Source organism: Rhinolophus sinicus, chromosome 3, assembly GCF_057876585.1.
Source record: "Rhinolophus sinicus isolate RSI-liver-muscle chromosome 3, RSI-T2T, whole genome shotgun sequence".
In the NCBI taxonomy this organism is placed as follows: Eukaryota; Metazoa; Chordata; class Mammalia; order Chiroptera; family Rhinolophidae; genus Rhinolophus; species Rhinolophus sinicus.
Genome location: NC_142503.1, coordinates 127380960 through 127408079, shown reverse-complemented (window position 1 = coordinate 127408079; position 27120 = coordinate 127380960). Strand labels below are relative to the sequence as shown.

At 50.6% G+C, this 27120-nt stretch overlaps 1 protein-coding gene across 2 annotated transcripts; it reads left to right on the top strand.

The window, feature by feature from the left end:
• Window positions 1–1536: 1536 nt before the first annotated feature.
• On the top strand, window positions 1537–21584 carry NYNRIN (NYN domain and retroviral integrase containing). 2 transcript variants are annotated; one of them, XM_074328084.2, is made up of 9 exons: window positions 1537–1658; window positions 2211–2425; window positions 10156–10802; window positions 10922–12469; window positions 13355–13485; window positions 13615–13711; window positions 15286–15387; window positions 15598–15699; window positions 16888–21584. In XM_074328084.2, the coding sequence occupies exons 2-9, from the start codon at window positions 2228–2230 to the stop codon at window positions 19757–19759; spliced, it is 5697 nt and encodes a 1898-aa protein (XP_074184185.2). In that variant the 5' UTR covers window positions 1537–1658; window positions 2211–2227; the 3' UTR covers window positions 19760–21584. The 2 variants fall into 2 exon arrangements, with proteins under 2 accessions (XP_074184185.2, XP_019570006.3); XM_019714447.3 differs by lacking the exon at window positions 1537–1658 and adding an exon at window positions 1884–2066.
• Window positions 21585–27120: the final 5536 nt, after the last annotated feature.

Genomic DNA, 27120 nt, shown 5'->3' with positions numbered 1-27120 from the left:
AGTCATCACTGGCAAAGCTGGGACTAGAACCAGGATATAGAACTAAATCCACTACCTCCAGGTGGAGAGGCAGGAGGTGGGAAATGGCTTAGCAAGAAGGGTAAGGAGAGCCCGACGTAGGAGCCAGGCTGGTGACATCTCGGTGGCAGTGAGATGCAAAAGGATAGGAAAGACGGGATCTCTGGGAAAGTATGGTGGCAGAGTGGCCCAAGCTGAGGTGGTGGAGAAGAAACAAGATCGACGAACGGAAAATTAAAATATATCGGGTATCTACTCTTTGCCAGGCAATGTGCCAGGTGTGGTACCTGTGTCTGTGTGGTCTGATTTACAACCTGTGCTGTAGGTATTATTATCCCCATTTTTATGAGTGAAGGAAACGAAGGCCAAGAGTTTCAATAAATTACCCTTTTACCCATTTATCAAATACCCGACTGCTAAGCTTGACCTCTTCCCATCCTCCACATGGTCTCTTTGAACATTGGATTAAAGCTGAGAGTTTTCCTTCAAGATGCCACTGTGCTTGAGGTCCACAGTCAGTTGGAAGAGGGCAACAAGAGGTAAATGTTTATTAGTGGGGAGCAGGGGGTCCGTGGTGGCTCTTACCTTGTTTCAGAGGAGAAGCACAATACGGCAGGAGCTTTGATAAAGGGAGAGCAGTTAGAGGTATTAATAGTAAGAGCGGAGAGAGACAAGGTCACTCTGAGAGTCTTCTGCTTCAAGGTGCTGTAGAGGGAGCAGGTCAAGAACTTGACATGGGACAGAGCAGAAGGCCTTGGAGCCAGGGTGACACAGATCACCTTTTCCTTATCTGGATTCCAATCTAGGGAGAAGCAGCAGAAGTGGGGTAGGACTGGATGGGTTGAGTTCCGTCCAGACTAGGAGTGCTGTGAGCCCATCCCTTCTCCCTTAGTTGGGCCCCTTCCTTGCTGTGGGGCACTTCTGGCCCTTTCCCGTAGGTACACAAACACATGATGGCCCCTCAGCACAGATGTTCCCGGGCAGCCTAATTTAAAGCCCACTGCCCTTTATCCCTGTAGGTACACTTGTATCTGTCAGATTGCTCTTGGTTTTGGTTTGGAAAATAAAGGTCATTGAGTTCCAGGACATAGATGGTGCCCTCCACAGAGCCAGGTTCTGTTCAGGCCACAGGGCTGCATAAGGTGTTCTTTGTGCTGGGGATGCCTTTGGGGTCCGGTGTTGGAGGTGGCCCCCAGCCCAGGGTTAGTCCCTGACCACTGATGCCAAGCGGCTGGCTGTGGGTCAAGGGTTGAGGGAACCCTCAGAGGCTGTGTTACCCACCAGACCCTCATCCCATCCTCCCCTCAGGACATAACTCAAACTTGCTAAAAAGGGCTTTCATAAACAACACAAGTCTGAAAACTCGGGCGGGGAGGCCCCTCCAGTCCTGGGGGCTTCAGGAGGGTCTGGGCTGCCTGCCAGCTCCAGGCTGTCCCCAGACTTGGGGGGAGGGGTGGGGAGGCGGTGCTGTTACCCTCCCCTTCCTGCTCGGTTTCCAGCCCAGAGTTTCCTCAGGCCCCGGCCTCCTGGGCTCCCCACCCTGCTCTCCCTTAACCCTTTCCTCGAGGGAAGGAGTAGCACAGGTCCCCGTTCTCCAAGGAGGCCTGGGAGGCGGCTGGGTAGGAGTGAGGAACCGCCAGGTCCGTGAAACCAAGACCTCTTTCCCCCACCCGAATTTCCCTCCTTCCTCTTCCTCTTCCTTCCACTAGGGAAAGGGGAACGTGGAAGGAAATTAACTTTGACCCCTGGATTCTGGCTCTGAGCCCAAAACTTGGGTGGATGGCAGAGTTTTCCAGGACCCTCCCCCCGCCCCTCTCCTCCTCCCCTCCGCCTTCCTCGCCCCGTTAAGCTGCCCAGCCGACTGAGAAGGAGTTCATCCTGGAGGGGCTGGCTGAGTGGTGAAGGGGGAAGGCTGGGGGCGGAGGGAAGGGCGGCGGGAGCCCGACCGGTCCCACCCCCAGCTGCAACCCCTGGCAGGAAGAGATTGTCCCAGGAGCCGCCGCCGAAAGGGACGGAGCTCCAGAGGGCGGGCGCCCGAGCGGTGGCGGGTGGGTCCGCTAGCCCTGAGGACCTAGGCCGAGGCGGGGGGCGCGCCTCCGGGAGCAGGGGGCGTGGCCTGGGCTCCTTGGGCGGGGGGCGGGGGCGCCTCCCGCGCGGGGACCCCGGTGACACTTTGGGCTCCCTCCTTTCAGGGGCGGGCGGGGCAGCCATGCTCCTGTCCGGGGGCGACCCCCCAGCACAGGAATGGGTCATGGTGCCGACCAAATCCAAGCCCCGCGTGCAGCGGCAGCGGCTCCAAGTGCAGCGCATCTTTAGGGTCAAACTCAACGCCTTCCAGAGCCGCCCGGACACCCCCTACTTCTGGCTGCAGCTCGAGGGGCCCAGGGAGAACCTGGGCAAAGCCAAGGTAAATAGCTTCTCTCCACCCCCACTCGTCCCTCTCTGCCAGACCTCTCTCCCGCTCCCGTGCCCCCGGGGAGACAGGGGACCCCAGCAGTTCCTCGACCTGGATTCGGCAGTATGGCGGGCAGGTACTGGGCCATCCTCCTGACTTTCCAGATTTGCAGCCTTGGTTTCTTCCCTTTGGTTCCTTCTCTTTTCTGCCCCACCCCTCTCTTGCGTGTCACTTCTGCCCCTCAAATGCCTTGAGAGAGGCTCCGCAGGGTGTGTACCCCCATGAGCCTTCCCTGGCCAGGGCCCCAGCACCCACAGCTCCCCTCCTCCATCTGGGGAGCAACTTAAGGTCCTGCATTTCTACGGACTCTGCAACACACCTCTTTGTTCTCCACCAAGACAGTCCTTCTGTCTCCTTTTAAGTCTCCTGAAATCTGGGGCTGTCCCTTGGAGCCTGTTAGGGTGCAGGGACTGGAGGGGCCCTTAGATATGCTGCTAAAACAATGCTGGCATTTTACAGATGAGGTATTGGGCATTGGAGAGGGGAAGGGGCTCACCTGAATGCTCAGGGTCAGGCTGGTGGGGATGATGGGGGCTGGGACCAGAACCCAGAGCTCTGGGTTCCCTGCCCCATACTCTTGATGCCATCGACAGCTTTTTGCAAGGCTCAGGGGTGGGGGTGCAGCTGCTCTGGAAGGCAGCAGCCCTTGGGGATGGGTGGGAATCTGGGAGGAGGGCTGTGGGCTTTCAGATGAAAGGGCTTGCTGTATGGGGTTGGGCACTGCGCAGATAGGCCAGGTCACAGTGTGCGCCTCTTGTATTCTCCCTGGCTTCTCTCACAAGCTTCTCTTCTTCCTCTTGTGCCTCTCAGGTTCTCTTTGACCCCCAATCATGGCCAAGGTCTCCTGCTTCCCTCAGATTCCCTTATCTTATCTTTTCCTGGTAGGAATGCTACTGCCTCCCTCTGCCCCAGACCACCCCAACACACACTCCTTCCCTAGCTGGGTCTATACCAATATACTAATTGGTGAAGGCCATGGGTGGGGGAGGCCCAGAACATGCTGGCCAGCAGGCAGCCAGGCTGGAAAGTTCCTCCCTCAGCCCCTCTGTTGAGCTGCTGCGTCAGCAGTTTTTCCAATTCTGACAGAGGTGCCGGGGGGAGGGGAGGGGTGTCTGTCCTGAGAATAGATGTTCAGGAGCCCCTGAGATTAAAACTTCTCAGTAGCTGGGATAGGATGGGTTAACAAGAGAAGCCTTTTGGGTTGTTTAGGGTTCTTAATGATTTTGTTAATTTGAAATACAACAGCTCACCATTTTATGGGACTGGTACTTGCTGAGGTGCACAGCTCCCCTGCCCCCTGCTTAAATCCTGGGATCAACTTCTCCAGGCCTGTCTGCTCCTGCTCACACTGCCTCCCTAAAGGATCCCTCCCTCACATCCCAGGCCCTGCTGTTGTAACCTGTCGCTTCCTCAATTCCCTTACCCTATCACTCCTCCTTTGTCTTCCCCTGGGGAAAGGCACTGTTTAAGATGGAAACATAGCATAAAGATATCTGAAGCAACTCCCTCCCTTATTTCACAGAATGAGCAGAAAGAAGAAATGGTTGGAGGTTTGGAGCAAGAGGACAGGGAAGGTGGGGAGTATAAGGCTTTGTCTCAGGAGTTAAAAGCTCTGGCCTTAATTTGCTATCACCAAATTATACTGTGACAGAGGGGTATGGTGGGAGAGTTTGAGATTGGCGTTTGCTACCTTCTAATCGGGTGACCTGGGTCAAATCATTTACCCTCTCTTGAGCCTATTTTCTCATCTATAAAATAATATATTATCACCCACCTCATGGAGGGGTTGTGAGAGTCAGCTGAAATTATGCATGCTTAAGTACTTTTGAAAAATGTGGAGAACTATAGAGTACAGATGTCAGTTATTGTTACCTAGCTGCGTAACTTTGAGCGAGTCCTGTTCCCATTCTGAGTCTTGGTCTCTTTGTTTGTAAAGTGAGAAGCTTGGATTAAATGCTCTCTAAGTTTCAGCGATGTGATACAGGAAAATTTCCCAAGTATAAGGATGTCTAGTGTTTTCCATGTGGAGATGCTGTGGCTCACCCCAGTCTCAGCTGTAGGGACACAGAATCATGCACTTTGATAATGGCCAACAGGCAGCAAGGACTCAGTGAGACTAGAGATTGAGGAAGGGGTGAGAATGGGGATGGCTTGTTGGTGAGGAGAGGAAGGAAGAGTCAGGAAGGATACAGGCTCATCTAGAGAAGGGTCTGGGTGTGTTTATACAATACATGTAGTTGGTCTTCCAGGAAAATCTCTGTAGAATTCAAGAGTGCCTTTACATTGTTTTCTTGTGGTGGGATTTAAAAAACAATGAAGACATTGCTGAAATTATATTCCCACGCAGCAAAAACAAACACTTGGGGAGGCCTGGCTTCTGAGTGAAATCAGCAAGTGGAAAGGAGGGTTCATCTGTCTCTGCTCCACACTTAACTGTGAGCAGTACCATGGAAGTCGGTAATGGCCAGAGGTATGCTGGAGGTGGCTGCTACTGACCCATAGTTAACATTTCAGGAAGTTTGCAAGCCTGTGGAGTCCCACTGGGAGTTTGAAATCAGCCATGGTGGGAGTATTTACATCACAGGAATTGGCATATGCTACAAATCGGGGCTAATCCCCCAACCGGCTGATTGTTAAACACTTACCAGCATACCTAATTGTGTTGTGGGCACCTAACCCTCCTTTTTTTTTTTTAACTTAATTTTTCTTTTATCAAAGTAATTCGCAATTGAAAAGTCCAGTAATTTTGAAAAAGTTCACAATAGAACACAGCGATTCCCTGCGTTGTTCTTCTCAATTCTCCCTCAAATGCGCTTCCTTGTAGACAATGTTTGCTCTGGCATTTACACATCTCCACATTGCCCCCAAAATTTTAGATAGGATTATCTTTTGATGAATCAATTTTAGATATTTTTTTTTTACTTCCTGTTATGGTAGGTGAGGATTTAACTTCCTTACATTGCCATCCCCTCTTTATTTTTAATATAGTTATTTTTCAATTTTCTGTTAAATCTATATTTAGTAGTTGCATCATTATGTCTATGCAAGTATCATTAACATCTAAACATTGAAAGGTATGTACTATGATTATGTTTTCTTTCCTTTTTATTTCACTGAGGTTAAGAACTCCTTGTTTTTCAATATGCTTGTTTTTCTTTGTACCTATTGCCAATTCTTAAAACTTTCAGTGGCCTCTTGCTACAGTTTTCTATAAGGTCAATCTATTGGTGTGCTTTCAGTTCCAAATTTTTTCTTGGAGACATCCTTCCTTCTGTCTTATCCAACCTGCAGAGCTGTTATCCTGAGACTTTTGTTTGCTGTCATGCTTGGCCTTTCTTTGCCTTTTTTCTTTGTTAGATGTCTTGTTTCCTGGACCAAATGTCTTTCTCTTTCTTGGGTGGGTGGAGCACATCCACCATTAGCTTCAAGTTATAGAAAGATGGTGCAGAGCGAGAGTGTGCTGATGACTGCTCTCAACCTCCTTGTCTCCTGAGTCCTTTCTAACCTGAACTAGTTGTCCTCTGTGCTTGCTGGTAGTCGTCATCCTAGAACAGTGCCTGGCACATAGTAGGTACTCAGTAATGATTTGTTGAAAGGATGAGTAAATTCTGAGATTTCTCTTCATTATCATCCTGGAGGTTGCCTTTGCTTTTTTTCCTATGTTGGTCTCCTTTCTTGGTTTGATGGGAAATACTCTGCAGGAGCTTCCTGAGAAAGGTTTTATAGGAGGTAAAAATGTTGGGATTGCATATCTGAAGGTCACTTGATTGATAGGCTGGTATCAAATTATAAATGGAAAATTATTTCCCTTCAGAAGTGTAAAGGCATTACTTCATTGACTTCTTGCTTTTTAGATGTCTGAAGTTTTCCGGTTCCTGGTCCTTTGTATGTGAGGTTTTTTTCTCTCTGGAAGTTTGTAGTTTCCCCCACTGTTCTGAGTTTTCTCAGTGAGACCCCTTTATGTGGATCTCTCTTCATCCATCATTGGTTACTGTTGTACTCAGTGGGTCCTTCTATCTGGGCACTCATGTACTTCAGATTTAGGGCATTTTCTGGAAATGTTTCACTGATGATTTTCTCCCCTATGTTTTCTGTTTTCTCTCTTTCTGGAACTCCTATTCAGACATTGGGTTTTCTGGACTGACTGGTTCACTTTTCTTATTTTTTCTCCTATTTTCCAACTCGGACTTTTTGCTTTGCTTTCTGGAGATTTCCTTAACTTTATCTTCCAACCCTTTTCTTGAGTCTTTCATTTCTGATTTCTGCCATCATATATATATGATGGCAAGAAAATGTATATATATATATATTTATTTATTTATTTAAGTGTGTTTTTCCAGGACCCATCAGCTCCAAGTCGAGTAGTTGTTTCAGTCTAGTTGTGGAGGGCGCAGCTCACAGTGGCCCATGCAGGGATCGAACTGACAACCTTGTTGTTAAGAGCACCGTGCTCTAACCAAGTGAGCCAACTGGCTGCCCCTCTGCCATCATATTTGTAATGTCTAAAAGTCATTTATGTTCTCTCTGTATTTCCTTTTTAAAAATAGTAGCCTATTCTCGTTCAGTTTGTACAGTATTCTCTGTTATCTCTGAGGAGACTAATGATAGGAGGAGACCGTTTGAAGTTTTCTTCTTCCTGACTTTCTCTTCCTTCAAGTCTCTTCCCACCTCTTTTTGTATGTTTTCTGTATGTTTGCCTCACATTAGAAGTTTTCTTCATATGTTTGATAATATTGTCATGATTAAGAATGAAGGTCAAAATGCCGATCGGGAGCTGACTGAGGCATGTTGATTTTGAGCTTGGCTATACAGAGGTCTGGGGGTACTGACTACTAGGGAACCTGTTTGGTGGTCTTTGCTCTTGGGCTGGCTGGATTTCTAGAATGTATTTCTCTGTTCTTTATCCTAGAGGGTTAGGGTCTGGCTGCTGAATTTCTGAATGGGAAGAATGAGTTTCTCTGCAATGAGCTTTCACGGTAGACATCATTGTTTGGCCCTCCTCCCTTCCTCCATGGTTTTTTGTATGGTACTCACACCCTCAAGTATGCTGATATGATAAACCTCTAATCCCAGGACCTGTTTTCAGCTCTGTAGAGAACAAATCTCCAGTGGGTAGGGAGGTACTTGCCCAGCCTGTTTGTGTGTGGTGGTGGGGGATGGTTGGCCCCTGGATCTTAACTGCTCCTCAAACAACTTTACCTCAGTCCACCTTTCTTTTTATGTTCTCCTTCACTCCCAATTCCAGGGTTTCTTGGTGCTGTCATTTTCTGAGCTTTTGAGTATTCTGCAGTATAATTTTGGGTGGTTCTGGAAAGCAGACAATGAATGGTAACTGGCTTAAGAGAAGGAAGAATCCAAATCAGGTGTTAAATAATAAAGCAACTTGATTAAGTATAGAGCAGTGTTAAACTATTTGGTGGTGTTTTTAATTTAACTTACAGGTTGACAAAGAATCTGCGGGACATTGTGCAACATATTTTTATGAATATACCACTCTTTTTCTGTGCTTATTTTGTTCCTGCCTCTTCTCTACTTTTCCTCCTCTTGTAGGAAAAAGTCCTAGATGGGCTTTTAAGCAGGAAAATTGTTCCAGGTATTTTCTGGATGTAAATGCCTGTTGTTTCCTCTCCTCTTCCTCCTCCTCCTCCTCCTCCTCTTCTTCCTCTTCTTCCTCCTCCTTCTCCTCCTTCCCTTTCCTCTTCCTCTTCCTCTTCCTCTTCTTCCCCTTCCCCTTCTTCTTCTCCTCATCTTCCTCCTCCTCCTCCTCCTTCTTTTTTGGCTTGAAAGTATAGACAGCGTCGTGATTAAGGCCCCAGACGTTGGAGTCAGAGCGGCTGAGTGTCCCAGCCTGTGATCTGTGTGACCTTGAACATGTGCCCATCCTTGCTCATCTAAAATAGGGATGACAGTGATTTCCTTACAGGGCTGAGAGAGGAATAAATGAGATAGTGTGTGTAAAGAGCCCAGCACAGAGTAAGTGTTCAATAAATATTCAGATTTATTATTTTGAAAATTATTTCAGTTCTTGTATATCTTCTAGTTAAAAAATATTGAATAGTTAATGGTACAATAAATATTTTAAGCTCTTTGCACAAAGAGAAAGCAACCACCCATAATCTTCCTCTCCAGCACATCTCTTCATGTTTACATATTGTTTCCCTGTGGTTAGAATGTGGGGTGCACAGGGGGGCAAGTTTGTTAAGACCTGTGAGGGTGATCCCTCACCTGGTCAGACTCACCCTTGCTAGGCAGTGGGTCCAGCTGAGCTTCTGGGTGGGAGGAGTTCGCTTGGGATCTCAGTCAGGTTTTGAGCTGGTTTGGGACTGGTTGGAAAGGGGTTAGACCCGGACCTCAGGCTCTTTGGGGAAAGAGTTGGCAGTCTATATCCTGGGCCAGGTGGAAGAGGTCAACATAGGCCGGAGGTAAGCAGAGGGCCTGGAGTGGTCTTTAGGATGACTGCTGGAGATCCCGAATGGTGCATTTGCTTCCTAATGGGACTGTCAGGGGGGAGCAGGAAGATTATGACTGTTAGCGACACGGGGATATGGAGGAACAGGAGAGTGAACACTGTCAACATTAACTGGCTGGTTGAGAGGGAGTGCTCAAACTCCCTTGGAGCTCATGGGAGCATGCTGGTGGAACTCAGCCATCTAATGGAGGAACCCGACCTCTCCCATTCCAGCAACTGCTAAAGACTGAGTGTGTGAGTCCTCGTGTGAACATGAGGGCTTGGTCTGCCCAGAGAGCCAGGGGCCTTCCTTCTGGTTCAGCCATTGTGCATATCTGTGGGGTTCCCCTGGATGCGGGCCCAGAGACTTATCTCCTCCTCTGGCCCCTCTGGGCAGCAAAGTTACCATGGTTACGGGTACAGATTGTGCTAGAGACCTTCTGGAGGGCGATTAAGCCAGAATCTCACAGGCTTACCCTATAGTCACTGTGTAGTCAGCCTGAGGAGGTGGAAGAGCTCTGGTTCCAGGGTCAGACAGATGTGGGTTGTGGTCCTGGCCCTGTCACCCTCTAGCTGTGTGTCCTTGGGCAAGCTGCATAGCCCTTCTGAGCCTGCAAAATGGGAATAGGCTGTGCCGGGCACTAGGCTAAGCACTTTTTTTTGTATTAACTCACTGAAGCTCCATAATAGCCTTTTGAGGCCGAACTATTTTCCCCATTTTACAGATGCGGAAATGTAGGTACAGGGAGGATAAATCACTTGCCCCAGGTCACGTAAGTTCCTGGCACCTGGAGGGTGCTCAGTAGGGTCCAATCCCGCTCTCCCTAGTTATTTCACAATTCTAGAATGCCAGAGTAGGACTGGACCTTAGGAGTATCTTGTTTAACCTGTTACACAAGTAAAGAGGCTGAGGCCCTGAGCAGAAGATACATTTCCCACAATGAACTTAACCTATTGAGGTCAAGTTGGAAGTAGAACCAGGTCCCGTCATTCCAAACACAGGTGTTCCCCTTTCCTCCAGGACTCCCCCATTCTGTCAGACTCTCCTGGAAAGGAATGATTGTGAGGAGGCAGGGCCAAGGAGAGGGGGGCTGGCCATGGGGAACTCGTTGGCTTGTGGTAGGAAGGGGAGGGCACCTGCTTGGCGAGGGGTGAGCCTTCTGGGTGGGAAGTGGCAGCCAGTGGCCGCCCGTAAAGGGATGACTTCCTTTGTGTTCTCCCACTGTGGCTTCAGGAGTATCTGAAGGGCCTGTGCAGCCCGGAGCTATGGAAGGAGGTTCGCTATCCGCCTGCCCTGCACTGTGCCTTCCTTGGGGCCCAGGGCCTCTTCCTCGACTGCCTCTGCTGGAGCACCCTGGCCTACCTGGTGCCTGGCCCCCCTGGCTCCCTGATGGTGGGCGGGCTGACTGAGTCTTTCATCATGACCCAGAACTGGCTGGAGGAGCTGGTGGGGCGGCTGCGCTGGGGCCCTGCCCCTCTGCTCACCCCCCGGGGGATCTGGGAGGCCGAGGTAACCCGGGCCTTTGGGGCTTTGGTCTGGATCCGTGGTGATCAGTATGCAGGGGACCTGCTGCAGCTGCCCCCAGCGGTCCAGGAGCTGCTGCTGAGCCTGGTGCGGGACGCTGCGGGCAAGGAGGACATCATTGAGTGGCTCAGCCGAATCGGCACCTCCAGCGCCCGCTCTGACCCGGAGGTCATGATCTGCCCTCCCCACCAGCGGAAGGAAGGCCCAGCAATGATGTCCGTGGGAGATGGTCCTGGGCCCCTCCTGGAGATGAGGGCCCTCCAGAATGGGAGCACAGAAAATTCAAAGAGATTAACCAGCCTGGGAGCCCCCCCAGGCCAGAATGCACAGCAGGAGACAGCAAACCAGCTGGTACGGTAAGTTCTGGACAATCAGTCTAGCTTCTCTGCTCCCACCCCTGCTCCCCCACCCCAAGGAAGGTGTTTGGAACCTAACTGACCACCTCACCTTTCCAACAAACTTGGTCTTCCTCCAGGGTCGGTTCCAACAACCAAGGTGGTATGGACAGTGCTTGCAAGGAAGGGCCAGTGCCCGCAGCCAGCAACCAGGACTCTGTGAACCACTCACAAACCTTGTCACAGCAGAGGCAGGTCCAGAGGGTGGAAGACAAACTCCCCTTCCCGCCTCCAGTGTCAGCCCTGGGTGTGTGCCCTCCCTGGAAGGCCTGGGCTCCTGGGCCAGCCTTTGGGCCCTTGTGGCCGGGGGCTATTGCTGCAACCTTCTGGAGGATCAATGAACTGCATTCTCTCCACCTGGCCTGGCTGCTGTCCCAGGCGTGCTTCAGTTTCCCCTTCTGGCAGAGGCCGCTGGGCCCCATTCAGTTCAAACTACCAGGGCAGAGTCCTTTGCCCTTAAACCTGGAGTGGAAGCAGAAGGAGCTTGTTCCTTTGCCCAGTGTGGAAAGCCCAGATTGTAGACCAGATGGGGGACCGGGAGGAGAGGCAACCCTACAGAATTGCCCGAGGCCAGAGACCCCCAAAAAAGTCATGAGTTTATTGGTTGTCTCAGGGGGCTCGGGTATAAAGGACAAGGCTAGCCCAGGACTTCCACAGATAGGGCCACCTTTGACCTCTACACACCAACTCCAAGCTGGAAGTGAGCCGGGTGGTCAAGGAAGTGTGCAGTGGGATTGTAAGGGCCCAGAAGAGGCACCCTTTCCAGCATTGCCCAGAGAGCAAGGCATGCCTACAACTCAAGGGAGGCCTGTGGCTCAACCGGGGCTAACCGCTCAGTCAGTACCTGATGCTCAAACAGTGCCTGAAACTCTTGAAGTGCCCATGGTTTCAGCAGTGTCCCCAGCTCAAACTCCACCCGCAAACCAAGTACCGCCTGCAGCCCCCAAAGTGCCTACAACCCAAATGATGCCAGCAGCCCACACAGAACCTGCTGCTCCCAAAGTGCCTTCGGCTCCAGCAAAGCCTGCACCTCAAGTGGTTCCCACAGCTCAGAAGGCAGCCGTGGGGCCACTGGCATCGGCAGCTCACGCGGTGCCTGCAACTCCGAAAACCCCCACAGCTCAGAAAATGCCTGCAGCTAAAACATCACCTGTGGGCCCCAAAACACCCAAAGCTCAAACTGGGCCTGCAACTAAAACAGGGTCCACAGCTCCCAAAGGATCTGCAGCCCCCAAAGCCTCCAGAGCTCAAAAAATGCCTGCAGCTCAGAAGGCACCCACAGATCCAGGCCCAGCCTTGGATGCAGCCAAACTCCTGAGTGAGGTTCAGCCCCTGTCAAGGGGCAGTGCCTCCTTGAAGGGCCAGGGAGAGGCCAGGAGGCAGAGTCCCCAGTCCAGCAGTACCTTGGCTCCCAGTAGTAAGCACCAACCTCAGGTGGGCGGACTCCTGGGGGCCTGGGAGGGGGCCCCGAGGCAGCCCCCTCGACAACCACAGGCGAACAATACAGTGACCAGCTTCCAGAGGTACCACGAGGCCCTCAATACACCCTTTGAGCTGAACTTGTCGGGGGAACCTGGGAACCACAGGCTGCGGCGAGTGGTCATTGATGGCAGCAGCGTGGCCATGGTGTGAGTAGCCACGGTCTGGGGGAGGCTAAGCATGCTGGGGGGCTGTGGCAGGGAATCCCTGGGGGGACAGATTGTGGGCATCCTTTCTTGACCTCTGTGTGTGGGTGACATGGGGTTCAAATGGGGAAAAGATGGGAGGGGAAGTGACCCATGTTGAGTGGCTACTGCACGGTAGGCAGTGTGTGTGTGGAATTGTCACAGTAACCCTGCAAATGAAGGTTTCTGTTCTTCTTTGACAGAAGCCGAAACAGGCTCAGAGAGGTGACCAATCTTGCCCAAGTTCCCAGAGCCAGTAAGGGTTCTAACTGGCCTTTGGGTTCAGATCCATTCACTGCCAAGGCCCACTCTCTTTCCATTGCAGTCTGCCTTGCATAGCATGGCATCAGACAACCCCAGGCCTTTCCAATGTTTAGCACGAACCTTAGTCCTAGTGCAGACCTCTTCTATGAAGCTTTTCCTGACCAACCCTTAGACATCGCCCTCCCTCTATAATACTTACTGCTGTGTATGCATTAGCATAAATATATGCAAGACCACGGTAGACTAATGTCTGTGTTGAATACACTCCCCGCACACAGTAGGTGGTCAGTGAACGTTTGTTTTCAGCTCTAACCTGAGCTCTTTGGGTATAGAGGTCGCCTTCTTCCTCTTGCCCTGGGGGCCGCGCGCGCGCGCACAGTAGATGAGTTTACCCAATAGGTGCTGGAAGGATGATGGGCTGATGATGGAAGGAAGGGAGAAGGGCATTTTTGGTGCCTGTGGTGCTGATGCTGGTGCCCTGGCATTGCCCACTGTGCTGCCCCGGCTGGCTCTAAGGGAGGGGTGGAGAGGCAGGGCCATTCCATGCGTAGGCAGTTGCTCCTTTACTTCTCACCAACCCCACAGGCACGGCCTCCAGCACTTCTTCTCCTGCCGTGGCATTGCTATGGCGGTGCAGTATTTCTGGAACCGGGGACACCGAGAGGTTACTGTATTTGTACCCACCTGGCAGCTGAAGAAGAACCGGAGGGTGAGAGGTGAGCTGTGCACTGCCCCCCAGCCCCTCCAGCATGACCAAGCTTTTCCTATCCCTGACTGTCCCCACTGCGGCCTTTTCCACTTAACCCTTCCTGTGACCATCTCTGTCTTCTGCCTTTCACCTCCAGAGAGTCACTTTCTGACGAAGCTACATTCCCTCAAGATGCTTTCAATCACCCCCTCCCAGCTTGAGAACGGCAAGAAGATCACCACCTATGATTACAGGTGTGCCAGTCCCCAGGCCTTCTCTCTGTGGGGCTCCGGAGTCTGGACTGGTGTGTCAGGTGGAGTCCTGGCTTGTCTGCTTTGGGAGATGGAGGCAGACATGTTTGAGGGGGTCGTGTAAAAGAGGATGACGCATAGCCCTCTGTAGGCAGAGAGAAGGACACAGTGAGGAGACGGCTCCAAGGTCAGCTCTACTCGAGCCAATGGGCATTCCTGACTTTGGGACTTTGCTACTTCATTTCCCTTAGTTAACAGACTTTCTTTCCCCATGTCGTATGGGCCAAGACCCACTGCTTTGAATAGGACTAGGCCAGGTGACTCTTGGTGCTTCGGTGCTTCGAGTGAGCTGCTTCTCTAAACAGATGGTTTTGGGTGACAGTTTGGGTTGAAGTTCATGCCTCTAGGAGCTGCTTCAGTCTTTCTCTTCCCCATCCCTGGTACTGGGAGGAGGTATATGCGCAGTTCTGGCTGGGTTCTGAAAATGGTTAGACTGGCCCCATTTCCTAGCTAAAGCCCGAATGCCTCCCTACTTGTCAATCCTAAGCACCAAGTCCCCAACATGACTGCACAACCACTGTGCACGGGGATGGGGTGGGGGGTGTGAGTCTGTGCTGCCTTTGTTGGGGCAGAGAAGGCCCTGCTGTAGTCTCCTGGGTTAGACACAGGTCTTGGCTCCACTTAGGCACCTACGATGCCGGGCAGGGAGAAGTTGTGTTCCTCCCCACTATTCCCCAAACCTGGCCCCCACTCAGCTTTCAGGCCTGGGAAGGGGTGGGCAGGGCAGCTCAGGCAACTTTCCTTCAAGATCAAGCCTGCTGGGTGAGGTGTTTAAGTTCCTGTAGGTTCCTTCCTGTGTTGGAAGGTGGCTTTTCTGCAGATGGCCCCCTCTGCTGGGCACTAATGGAATAACATGCTTGGAGCCGCCTGAATGGCCGTCTTCAGGGAATGCTAAGTGGGTGGCCTTTGCTTTCTTTCCTGGTCACAGTCCTCTTTCCAGTAGAAGTGATCCTTGGAAAATGGGTTTGTTTATTCAGGTGTGTGTTTTTATATGCATTTTACATGTGTATACATGTATACATATAGTATATGTACGTATGTGTGTCTCCGCATGTACATGGGTGATGTGCATTGGTGAAGAGTAATAACGGAAAATGTGTGTGTGAGCTGTGTAGCAGGCGCTGAATGTGCTGTCATTCAGTTTAATCCTCACAGCAATATAGGGTAGGTGTTTTATGTTTTACAGATGTGGACACTGAAGCAGTAAAAATTCATGTGTGGGTGTGGACAAGTGTGTGGGTTTGTGTGTGTGCGTGTGTATGCGAACGCCTATGTGTAAAATAAGGGTCTGTGTTCGTATAGACAGTCGGGGGGTGTGCATCCCAGGTCACCCTCCCAGGTACTAGTAGTGACCCCAGATGGCTGCACAGACGAGGGGATGGGCTCCTGAGCCCCGGCTTCCTGACTACCAAGGGCAGTTTTTGTCCAACACGCCTCAATGTGAAACTACAAGTTCATTTTCCTGGGAAAGGAGGGCCTGGTTGTTGGGCCATTAGTGACTCCCTGTCTCCTTGCAGGTTCATGGTAAAGCTGGCAGAAGAGACGGATGGCATCATCGTCACCAATGAGCAGCTCCACATTCTGATGAATAATTCCAAGAAACTGATGGTCAAAGATCGGTGAGGCAGCTGAGAGGGGGTTAGGCTGTTCCTTCCCCTTGAGTGTCAGGCAGCCTCTGGCAGGGGGGTGTTGGGGCAGGGAGAGGGGCCTTGGGGCAGTGCCCACCAGCACTGCTGGGTCTCCACCCCCGTGGAGATGCCCGGGCAGCAGTGGGGTGTGGGTGAGTCAAGGGCTCCTCTGTGACTGTGCCTCTTCTCTCTCGGGTCCAGCCTGCTGCCCTTCACCTTTGCGGGGAATCTCTTCATGGTGCCTGATGACCCCCTGGGCCGTGATGGCCCCACTTTGGACGAGTTTCTGAGGAAACCAAATAGGTAATGGGCCTCTCCTGCCTCCCTGCCCCTTCTGGCACTGACCAGAAACTTCCCCTAGGTGCTAGCTAGCATTTGTCTAGTGCTTAATAGTGAGCAGAATGATTGAACTTTTTCACGTCTTTACACTTCTACCACTTATTTATACATCTATAAACCACTTACAGTGTGGTTTTGTTGTTTTTCAATTTTTCACACATGCTTTAGTACTGTATATATCCTTCCACAATTGGTACTCAACTTTTTATTGTTTTTTTCCAGATGTTAATTCACATGGCTCTCTTTAATGACCGTGTGATATTCCATTACATGAGTACTCAACAGTTATCAGACCTCTTGTGGAGGGCCGTTGATGATTTCAGGGTTATGCTATTGGAACAAGGCAGTGAACAGCCTTGTTCTTGTTTCATTGTGTACAAGGACAGCTGTTTCTAGAATATATGCCAAGGAGAATTTTTTCCACATTTATTATTCCCTTTGGTCTTCACACCTTGAGTTAGAAATACATGACCACTGTCTTCATTCTACAGATGAGGAATCAGAGACTCAAGTACTTTCCCAAGGTCACTTTGCTGGTATCTGCAGGACTGGTTTGCAGTAACTCAGATCCTTTGGCCTCTGCCCCCTCTGAGCCACCTTGTTCCCCATCTCCCAGTTCCCTGAGCCCACCAGGGGACTGTGGTGGACCTTCTGGACAGGATACTGCTTCCTGGGCCAGGTCCCCCTAGTGCCATTTTCCTGGTTTGGAAAAGAAGTGATGTAGAGGAGGTTTGTCTGCTGTGTCCTCCCAAGTCCCTTGTCAGGCCTCTTTCCCTCTCTTGAGCTCTCCCTGCCTTGCTCATCCTGGGGTCAGATTGGGAGCATCAGTCATCTAATTCTTATCAAATGTTGGCTTGAAACTGGTTGAAAATGTCCCTTGGTCAATGAGATTTTGATTGGATAAGCCTTCAAAGCACAGCGGAATCTCTAATATTGAGGCCCTGCACGTAGAGGAAGCATGTGAGGGCATGGTCCTAACTAAGGCTCTGCCATGTCGGAGGCTGGCACTTGGCCCAGACTCAGGGGCGCTGAGCAATGGGGTGGGGTTCTACAGGGTTTCCACAGGGGTGATTGTCCCCTTCAATGACCTTTCGTGTGGGCTGTCCCCTTCCCTCCTCCATCGGACCCCTCCACTCCGCTGTTCTGGTGCAGGTTGGACACTGACATTGGCAACTTCCTGAAGGTGTGGAAGACTCTTCCTCCCAGCTCGGCCAGCATCTCTGAACTGAATGATGCCACTGACCCAGGGCCCTTGGAGAGTCCTCAGAAAGTAGAAGTCAGGGAGGAGAAGGAGGAGAGACAGGACGGAGAGCCAATGGAGAGGCTGGACGAGGAGCAGAGGGAGGGGCAGGGCATACAGAGGCCAGCTGAGGAAGAGGACCTGGACTCCTCACTGGTGTCGGTGTTCAGGGCCGAGTGCCCTTCCCTTTCAGAGGAAATCCTCCGGTGTCTCAGCCTCCAGGACCCCCCGGACGGGGCCCTAGACATCGATCTCCTACCAGCAGTGGCTTCTCCCTCCCTGGGCATCCCCTGGGATGGGAAGGCCCCCTGCCAGCAGATTCTTACCCACCTGGCCCAGATGATCATCCCCAGCAACTTCACTGCACTCTCCTTCTTTGTGGGGTTCATGGACTCCCACCAGGATGTCATCCCCGACTATGAAGCCCTTGTGGGCCCCTTGCATAGCCTCCTCAAGCAGAAGCCAGACTGGCAGTGGGACCAGGAGCACGAGAAGGCCTTCTTGTCTCTGAAGCGAGCCCTAGTATCTGCCCTCTGCCTGACAGCCCCCAACTCCCAGCTGCCCTTCCGTCTGGAGGTGACGGTGAGCCAAGTGGCCCTGACGGCCATTGTCTACCAGGAGCACTCAGGGAGGAAGCACCCCATTGCCTATACCTCGAAACCCCTCCTCCCCGATGAGGAGAGCGAGGGCCCCCAGTCGGGGGGAGACAGCCCCTATGCTGTGGCCTGGGCCCTCAAGCATTTTTCCCGCTGCATTGGAGACACCCCAGTGGTCCTGGACCTTTCCTATGCTGCCCGGACCACTGTGGACCCTGAGGCACGAGAGGGCCGAAGGGTTTCCAAAGCATGGTTGATCCGGTGGTCCCTCTTGGTACAGGATAGAGGCAAGAGGGCCCTGGAATTGACACTTCTCCAGGGCCTGCTGGGGGAAAACCGACTGCTGACGCCTGCGTCCTCCATGCCTCGTTTCTTCCAGGTTTTGCCTCCTTTTTCCGACCTGTCTACTTTTGTCTGCATTCACATGTCGGGCTATTGCTTTTACCGTGAGGATGAGTGGTGTGCTGGCTTTGGTCTCTATGTCCTGTCTCCCACCAGCGCCCCTGTCTCCCTTTCCTTCTCTTGCTCTCCTTACACACCAACTTATGCCCACCTGGCTGCCGTGGCATGCGGCCTGGAGCGCTTCGGCCAGTCCCACCTCCCGGTGGTTTTCCTCACGCACTGCAACTGGGTCTTCAGCCTCCTCTGGGAGCTCCTGCCCCTGTGGAAGGCTCGGGGCTTCCTGTCCTCTGATGGGGCCCCACTACCTCACCCGAGCCTGCTCTCCTACATCATATCCCTCACCTCCGGCCTCTCATCCCTTCCGTTTATCTACCGAACCTCCTACCGTGGCTCCCTGTTTGCTGTGACAGTGGACACCCTGGCCAAGCAGGGTGCACAGGGGGGTGGGCAGTGGTGGAATTTGCCAACGGATGTGCCAGTCCCCGTAGTGTCTCCCCACACCATGGGCAAGAGGCCCGACTTGCGGGCATTACAGCTGAGCGACAGCACCCTGGCGGATATCATTGCCAAGCTGCAGGCCGGGCAGAAGTTGTCTGGCTCCTCACCCTTCAGTTCTGCCTTTAACTCGCTCAGTCTGGACAAGGATAGCGGCCTGCTTCTGTTTAAGGGAGAGAAGAAGCCCAAGGTCTGGGTAGTCCCGAGACAACTCCGGAGGGATCTGATTTTCTCTGTGCATGACCTCCCCGTCGGGGCCCACCAGAGGCCTGAGGAAACCTACAAGAAATTGCGGTTGCTGGGGTGGTGGCCCGGGATGCAGGAGCATGTCAGAGATTACTGCAGGAGCTGCTTATTCTGCATCCCCCGAAATCTCCTAGGCAGCGAGCTGAAGGTTATCGAGTCCCTGTGGCCCCTCAGGTCGACCGCCCCCTGGTCGAACCTGCAGATCGAGGTGGTGGGTCCCGTTACCATAAGCGAGGAAGGCCACAAGCATGTGTTGATCGTGGCTGACCCCAATACCAGGTGGGTAGAGGCGTTCCCACTGAAGCCCTACACGCACACGGCTGTGGCCCAGGTGCTACTTCAGCATGTGTTTGCCAGGTGGGGTGTTCCCGTGAGGCTGGAGGCCGCCCAGGGCCCCCAGTTTGCCCGGCATGTCTTGGTGAGCTGTGGGTTGGCCCTGGGAGCCCAGACGGCCTCCCTGAGTAGGGACCTCCAGTTTCCCTGCCTGACAAGCTCAGGGGCCTACTGGGAATTCAAGAGGGCCCTCAAGGAGTTCATCTTCCTGCATGGTAAGAGGTGGGCGGCTGCCCTGCCCTTGCTGCACCTGGCCTTCAGGGCCTCCTCCACCCAGGCCACGCCATTCCAGATCCTGACAGGGGGTGAAGGGAGACTGACCGAGCCCCTGTGGTGGGAGATGAGCAGTGCAAATATCGAAGGGCTCAAGATGGATGTCTTCCTGCTGCAACTGATGCGGGAGCTGCTGGAGCTCCACTGGAGGGTGGCTGACAAGGCCAGTGAAAAGGCGGAGAACAGGCGTTTCAAGCGGGAGAGCCAGGAGAAGGAGTGGAACGTGGGGGACCAGGTCCTCTTGCTGTCTCTCCCCAGGAACGGCAGCAGTGCCAAATGGGTGGGCCCCTTCTATATTGGGGACCGCCTGAGCCTGTCTCTCTACAGGGTCTGGGGCTTCCCAACTCCAGAAAAGCTCGGGTGCATCTACCCCAGCAGTCTGATGAAGTCCTTTGCCAAGAGTGGCACCCCCCTGTCCTTCAAGGTCTTGGAGCAGTGAGCTGGAGCAGTGGGGGAATCCCTGCCCCCAGGGTCCTGGGCCGCTGTTGCTAGGCCTCTCACAGCCCCTGGGGTCCTCCGTTGTGCCTTTCATAGAGAAGTTACTTCATAAAGCTTTGCTGAATTGCCTTGAACTGGGGACCAGCATCCCTATGGAAAGGTCCCCAATTTTGGGTATTGGGAGAATCTGCCAAAGGCTGTCAGCTATGGGCCTCTGGCAGTTTCACCTGGGGAGTGCGAAGTCCCCTTACTGAGGTAGGCCAGGCTCAATGTCTTTTCCCCCAGTATCCCCTTCACCCCATCACACACGTGCAGGTGTATGCACACAAACACGCACACACACACATCCAGAATCTGACTCCTGGCTACCTAACCATGAAACTGTGGCTCAGGACTTCAGAGCCAGAACCACACTCCCTTCGCAAACAGAAACCTCCGATGTAGACTCCTCTCCCCCGACCTGTTCATTTGGGGACCCTTTGCCCTTGAAGTTGTCACAGCTGACACAAACATGCAGGCTGTGGAATGGCAGCCTGTTCCCAGTCTCATGGTCAGCTTTTTTAGACCAGGCTAGGCCTGCCTCGCTGTCAAGGAAGAGCTGGCAGCCCTAGGCCCTGAGGCTCAGAGCCGGGGTGGGAGGGTGGCCAGCCACAAATGAGTGTCCCGCTTGTCAGCAAGGAAAAGCAAGGGGGAGACTGAGTCAGCCTACCTCATTTGACTCCAGCCAATGGAGACAACCCTGACCCCTGCTGCGATGGTACCAACCCCACAGGAATCAAGGATCTTGATGCCAAATGTGGCATCTCTACCTGAAGAGCTGCTTCAACTAGACCAAGGGGCCCAGGCCTCTATTTCACGGGGGGAGGGTGTCTGAAATGGGCAGTCTGGCACATGGTGAGGTGTTGGCATGTCTCTACCTCCCTACCCCACCCCAAAGCCCACAGCCCTCTCCTCCCGCCTCCAAGGCGCCCTGCACCCCCACTTCCTACATAGTGTGTGACTGCTGTGGTTGGATCACCTCCCATCCCCTGGACCTGCCTTCTGTGTAGAGCAAAACGTGGGTGCCCTCAGAGCACTCTGCAATGATCACTCTTGCAGCAAGAGAGTTCTCAGGTGTGTGCACTTATACTCACCCTCACCCTCTGAATTGCTGCTGCCACAGACAGAGTGAGCTCCAGTGAAGGCCAGCACTGTATCCCTCTGGCTGGGCCTGTGAGTAGTTTTATTTCTCTAAAGCTGAGCCAGTCTCCTTGCCTAGCTCAGGTTGCCAACACACTTGGCATTGCTAAAGCCAGAGTAGAACCTGCCATAGAGTTGAATTTGCTTGTTTTACAGCCAAGGAAAGGTCCAGAGAGGGGAAGTGACTTGCCCAAGGTCACAGCTAGCTTGTGGCTGAGCTGGGACCAGGATTAAGCTTCTTGACTCTCAGTTCACCATAGACAGGGCTCTAGTGACAGGTTCAACCGAGAGAATGCCTCAAAATCATATACCCATATTCCCTCCAACTCCCCATCTCCCATATCTTGTAGACAAACTACTAGAGGTTGCCCTTAAACTATTCCCAGCTGTTAGTTCTGTCCAGGAAAGAATGATTGGGTGACATGAGAAACTGAAAGCTGAGCTGTGGGATTTATAGCAGAACCTTCTCTCCTCTCCCTGCTCCTCTCCCTCCTCCCCTTCCTCCTCCTCCCTCCAATGGTATGGCCAACCTCATTCTTCCTCCCAGTGCTGTACCCATTCTCCCTGTTAACCACATTTATGAGTTTATACCTTTTTACGTGACTTTTAGTTTTCATTTGATTCATCAATAAACAGATCAAAACAGAGCCAAGGTCCAATTCTTTTTTAGATTCAGTTATGGGAATGAGGAGGGTGGGGGGCCGCCGTGGGGTATGACTGCTACATGTTTCCCAGGCTGACTTGCAGATTTGAAGACCTGGATGGCGCCTTTTCAACTTCACCTGACCCTACCTCTTATTTTACAGATGAGCCTGGCAACCGGGTAGTGATGTACAGGCCCCAGGACCCACGGCTGGTTCGTGGCAGGGCTGGGAGGGGAGCCCAGGCTGTGGCTTCCACGCGAGTGCTCTTCCCAGTTTCTCTCTCTCTCTCTCTTAAATAAGTCCAATATTTATTTATTTATTTATTTTTAATTAAATTTATTGGGGTGACAATTGTTAGTAAAATTACATAGATTTCAGGTGTACAATTCCATATCACATCATCTATAAATCCCTTTTTTTCTTTTTTTTAAAGATTTTTCTACTGGGGAAGGGGAACAGGACTTTATTGGGGAACAGTGTGTACTTCCAGGATTTTTTCCAAGTCAAGTTGTCTTTTCAATCGTAGTTGTGGAGGGCGCCGTTCAGCTCCAGGTCCAGTTGCCATTGTTAGTTGCAGGGGGCGCTGCCCACCATCCCTTGTGGGAGTTGAACTGGCAACCTTGTGGTTGAGAGCCCACTGGCCCATGTGGGAATCCAACTGGCAGCCTTCGGAGTTAGGAGCAAGAAGCTCCAACCACCTGAGCCACTGGGCTGCTCCCACCCCCCACCCCCCAGTTTATTTCTTGAAAATGGGTAGGGTGGGAAGATAAATGAAGGCTGACGTAAGAACATGGCATCAGAACTGAATCAGTTGTATTGGAAACAAGCTGGAACTGGGTTTGAATACTGACTCTGTATCTGCTAGCTATGTGACCTGTTTCCTGAGGCCTCAGTTTCCCCATCTGTCAAATGCAGGGTAACAATTCCTAAATTATAGATAGTTCAAAGAATATATGAAATAATCTGTGCGAAGAGACTACTGTGGCACCGGGTATGGAGTAAGCATTTATCACTACATAGGCTGCATATTTGTGCTCCCCCGAATTCATATATTGAAATCCTTACCCCTAGAGGGATGGTATTAGGAGGTGGGGCCTTTGGGAGGTAATCAGGTTTAGATACTGTCGTGAGGGTGGAGCCCCCATGATGGGAACAAATTCCTTATAAGAAGGGAGAGAAATTAGAGCTTGCTCTCACTATCCACCTCATGAGGATACAATGAGAACATGGCCATCTGCGCATGAGGAAATGGGCTCTCACCAGGCACTTGATTTGCTGGCACCTTGATCTTGAATGTCCAGACTCCAGAACTATGAGAAATAAATGTCTGTTGTTCAAACCACACAGTCTATGGTGTTTTTGTTACAGCAGGCCCAACTAACTAAGATGATTGCATGCTAGCTAACGTTTCTTTCCTTCCTATCTTTGGAACTGTTGCTGTCACTGCCCCTCAGGCTCAGAGACTACCGTAACCCTGGCCAAGCTTCCTGACGTCAGGTCTCTGCCTCTTGCTGCCTTTCTTACCTGCCCAAACTTCCATTCAGCACTGGCTGGGGGGTATGGAGTGGCAGGAAGGGACTGTCCTTCCTGAGAACTCCCCAGCTCATGTGTATACTGCCATTCAGTATTTATAGAGCACCTACTATGTGCCAGGCCCCAACTAGGTGTGGGTGGATAGCAAGCACTGTGGGTGACATGGGTCTCTGCCCCTTTGGAACTCACAGTCAGTGAGGGAGGCAATTCAACAAACAAATACAGTTCAGGGTGGTGAGGGAGAGTGTGGCATAGAAGCCCATGGCACAGGGGCCCGGTGTCTCAGCTCACAGTTTATTCAGAGAGGTCTTGGTCTTCCCTGATCCCCTTCACCAAGAATAACATACATGCCCTAGGTCAGTGAGTGAAGGGTTCAGAAATCCCAAGTGGAAGACTGATCAGAAAGGTGGCCCAGCAAAATCTCTTTAGTTTTACTCAGAAAACTTTAAGCAATAATCAGATTTTACCCAGATTAGCCTCTGAGCCCTCTAATGGTGAGATTTCTCTTCTTCACTTTTGAACAATTTACAAGGTCTGAGCAAAGACCGGGGAGATTCCTCCTATTTTCAAAGGAGTGAATAAAAAAGGTTTGTCCACAGCTGAGTGCCATGGCACTGTAGACTAGTAGACATTGCTTCTCATGTTTATATCTATCATGATTTTCCCTTATCCTTGGGGGCAATGACAGGTGCATTTCCCGAAGTCTCTAACAGAAATTACCAAGTCGCTGGGATGCAGACAGTCCCATGACATAAGCACACTATAAGATAAAGAATGTCCTGCATCGTATCAGTTCCCACGTTAAAATGTACATAAACTATCTGGTGAGATTAGGAACCCCTAAGCCTTGCTATACCTTGTTTTCCTAGCAACCATTTACTAAGTCTTGTATTCACTGATACAAGTGAACACACCTCAAAGAAAGAACATTATAATAGGTAAATGGCCACAATAAAACAAAACAAAAATCTTGTCTGCTTTGTAAAGATTGTCCAAGAATCCTTGGGACGTGAACAACTTTTTACTGTTTCCTAACTCATATGGTAACAGTAACTTACACATACTGAGTACTTGCTCTGTGCCAGGTGCTGTTCTCAGTGTTTTCCAACCCTGTTGGGGCAGCTACAATTATTCTCTCCATTTTATAGATGAAGCAAATGAGGTACAGAGAAGTGAAGTAACTCACTCACAGTCATGTGCAGCTATTAAGTGAGAGGTTCCTGTGCCCACTGCCTAAACCACTATGCTCACTGCCTCTCAGGCAAGTATGTTAACTTTGTTCCCACTGTTACTTCCCCCGTCCCTTAATCTATGGCCTCTCCATCTTTTATTAATATATAGTGTCAGTTAAGATTTCTCCATTTTAGTTTGGCCCACATTAAGATGATTCATAAACTAAAACAGGTCCTAATTGACCTCTGTTGAGTCCACGAATGATTCCCTTGGCCCTGGTTAGTTTTGACTCAAATGCCATACCTTTTTTTCCCCAAGAAGTGCCATTTTCCCTCAGCTAATAAATGGTACTATTTTATAGTTTCCCACATTCCTGTAGATGGTGAAAACTGAAGCGGGGAGATCTTCTGCAGCTGAATTGCAAAGGATCTCAAAACCATGTTAAGAAATATGGATTTCATTCTGAGACCCTCTTCCCTCTGGGGTTCCCCTAAAGAGCTGTAGGCAGTGAAGTTCATTTAGATGATCATGACAACCCCAATTTAGATAATAGACTAAGGGAGGCAAAAGTGGAGGCCACGGGGCCAGCTGAGGAAGCTTTTGTAGAATTCCATCTGAGAGATTGATACCGGTAGTTTGAGCCAGGGTGGGTGGAAAACAATGGATGGGACCTGTGGATGTGAGTAATTGGATATGGGGGTTATGGGAGAGGGAAGAATTGAGGATAGAGCTGGTGTTTGGTTGGGGCAACAGGAAGGCTCCCTATGCAGCCACAGAGAATAAGGGAGGGAGATTAAATTTAGGGAGGAAAGAGGTCAATTTTAGCAGGTTGACTTCAAGGTGGGAAATCCAATGTACGAGCCTGAGATTTAGGAGGGAGATTCTGGATAGAGATAAAAAAATGAGGAAGTTGTCAGCCCATGGATGGAAACCGTGTTTCGAGAGTGTGCCACACAGAAGGAATCCTGGGGCAGGACCTTAAGGAAAACCAATATTTAAGAAATGGGCAGAGGTAGAAGAGCCTGAAAAAGAAACTGGGGCATGGGCAGAGAAGTGGAGGGAAAGCCCACAGAGTACACAGTCAGGGATATCGGAGCAGAGAGTGCTTCTAGAAGGAGGTATGGCCAACAGGGACAAACGTTAGGGAGAGTCTAAGTAACAGAAGGACGAAGAAGTGTCTGTTGACTCTAGTGACACAAAAGTTGTGAGTGACCAGCTGAGCGCAATGTAGGTGGAGCAGTGCAGGCCATAGTTACTTAAAAGGTGAGCAACTGATGAGCATAGATATTTGGCTCAAAAGAGGGGAATGATGCCCATTACCTGGAGGGGCATATTGAGCTGAAGATGTATATATATATCTACAACCATTTCCACATCCATTTTATTCTCTTTTAGGTTTAAGAGACTAGAGTCTATTTAACTGCTGAAGGGAAGGAGTAAGTAGAGAGGGAGAAAAATATAGAGGAGAGAAGAAAGGAAAAGAAAAGGTTATGCTTGGAAGAGACGGGATCCATGGCTTGAGGCTGAAGATCGCTGCCTTGACAAGAGAAGGGACGCGTTTTCTACTGAGCCAGATCGGAAGAAGCCAAGATGAGGAGGACGGTGAGTTTCTAGATGTGATGGTGGGAAGGGTTCCTGCCTGGTGTTTCTGCTTTTTCAGTGAAGTAGAAGGTAAGGCATCTGTTGCTGACAGTGGGGGCAGAGTTGGTAAAAGGTTTAAGGAGAGAAATGAAGGCTTCAGTTGGATTCTGGGGGAGGATGAGGAAAGAAGCTGACAAAGGAAGCCACAGAAGAATTGCTTGGAGGGTTGAGGCCAGGGGTGGCTACAGACCATGGATTTAGGTTTACAGTGAATCCTTCACTGTGAAGCTGGGGAATTTTCCCTGTAGTAATCAGCTGCCAGGGCATGGGTGTAAGGAAGGCAGGACAGTTGGATTCTATTTTTAGGATCCTTAAAGTTGGAGGAGTTTTTGTACCTGGAGAGGAACACTAGCCACCATCTGTGCTTTATTTATTGTTTAATCTACTTACTTCATAAAAAATCCTATTTAAGCAAAAACTGTCTCAGTTTTTAAACACTATTTATATAACCAACAAATCAAAGTCTATACATTTTATAAGTCACATTATTTTAAACATTGATTGCAAACTTAAAGCCTCTTCCTTATGTCAATAGAATCATCAGTATTATGTCAACTTCTCTAAAAGCATCAAATATTTTGGTAAAGCACACATATCTTACAAGGGTTATAAAATTTACCATAGTATCACTTAAACCCACTCTAAAAATTGGTTTGTATATCTGAAAGACGGATACTCTCAGTTCAGACCAAGTTTTGAATTTGGATATCCAAAAGAACATTATTTCAGTGTAGACCAAGTTTTGGATTCTCAATTAATGAAGTGTTTGTTGGGACCTGGGAACTGGTTTACCTTTTAAGATGATTAAAACCTGAGCCAGTGTTTATCTTGTATATCATGGGACATTTTCAAGCCCACACCATTCCCATGAATTTAGTGTATTTTAACTGGATGCCTTTTCTTTAAATAATGTCATCTTTAAGTTTAATAAGTATGATACATAGATGTCCCAGAGATGTCCATACCAAACCCCTGGAACCTCTGAATGTTATATTTCATGGCAAAAGGGACTTTTTAATATGTAATTAAGGTAATGGGCTTTGAAATAGATTATCCTGGATTATTTGGGTGGGCCCAATTTAATCACATGATCTCTTAAAATCTGAGAACTTTTTCCTCTGAAGTCAGAGACATGTGGCAGAAGGGTAGGTCAGAGAGATTCAAAGTGTGAGAAAGACTTGGCCTGATGTTG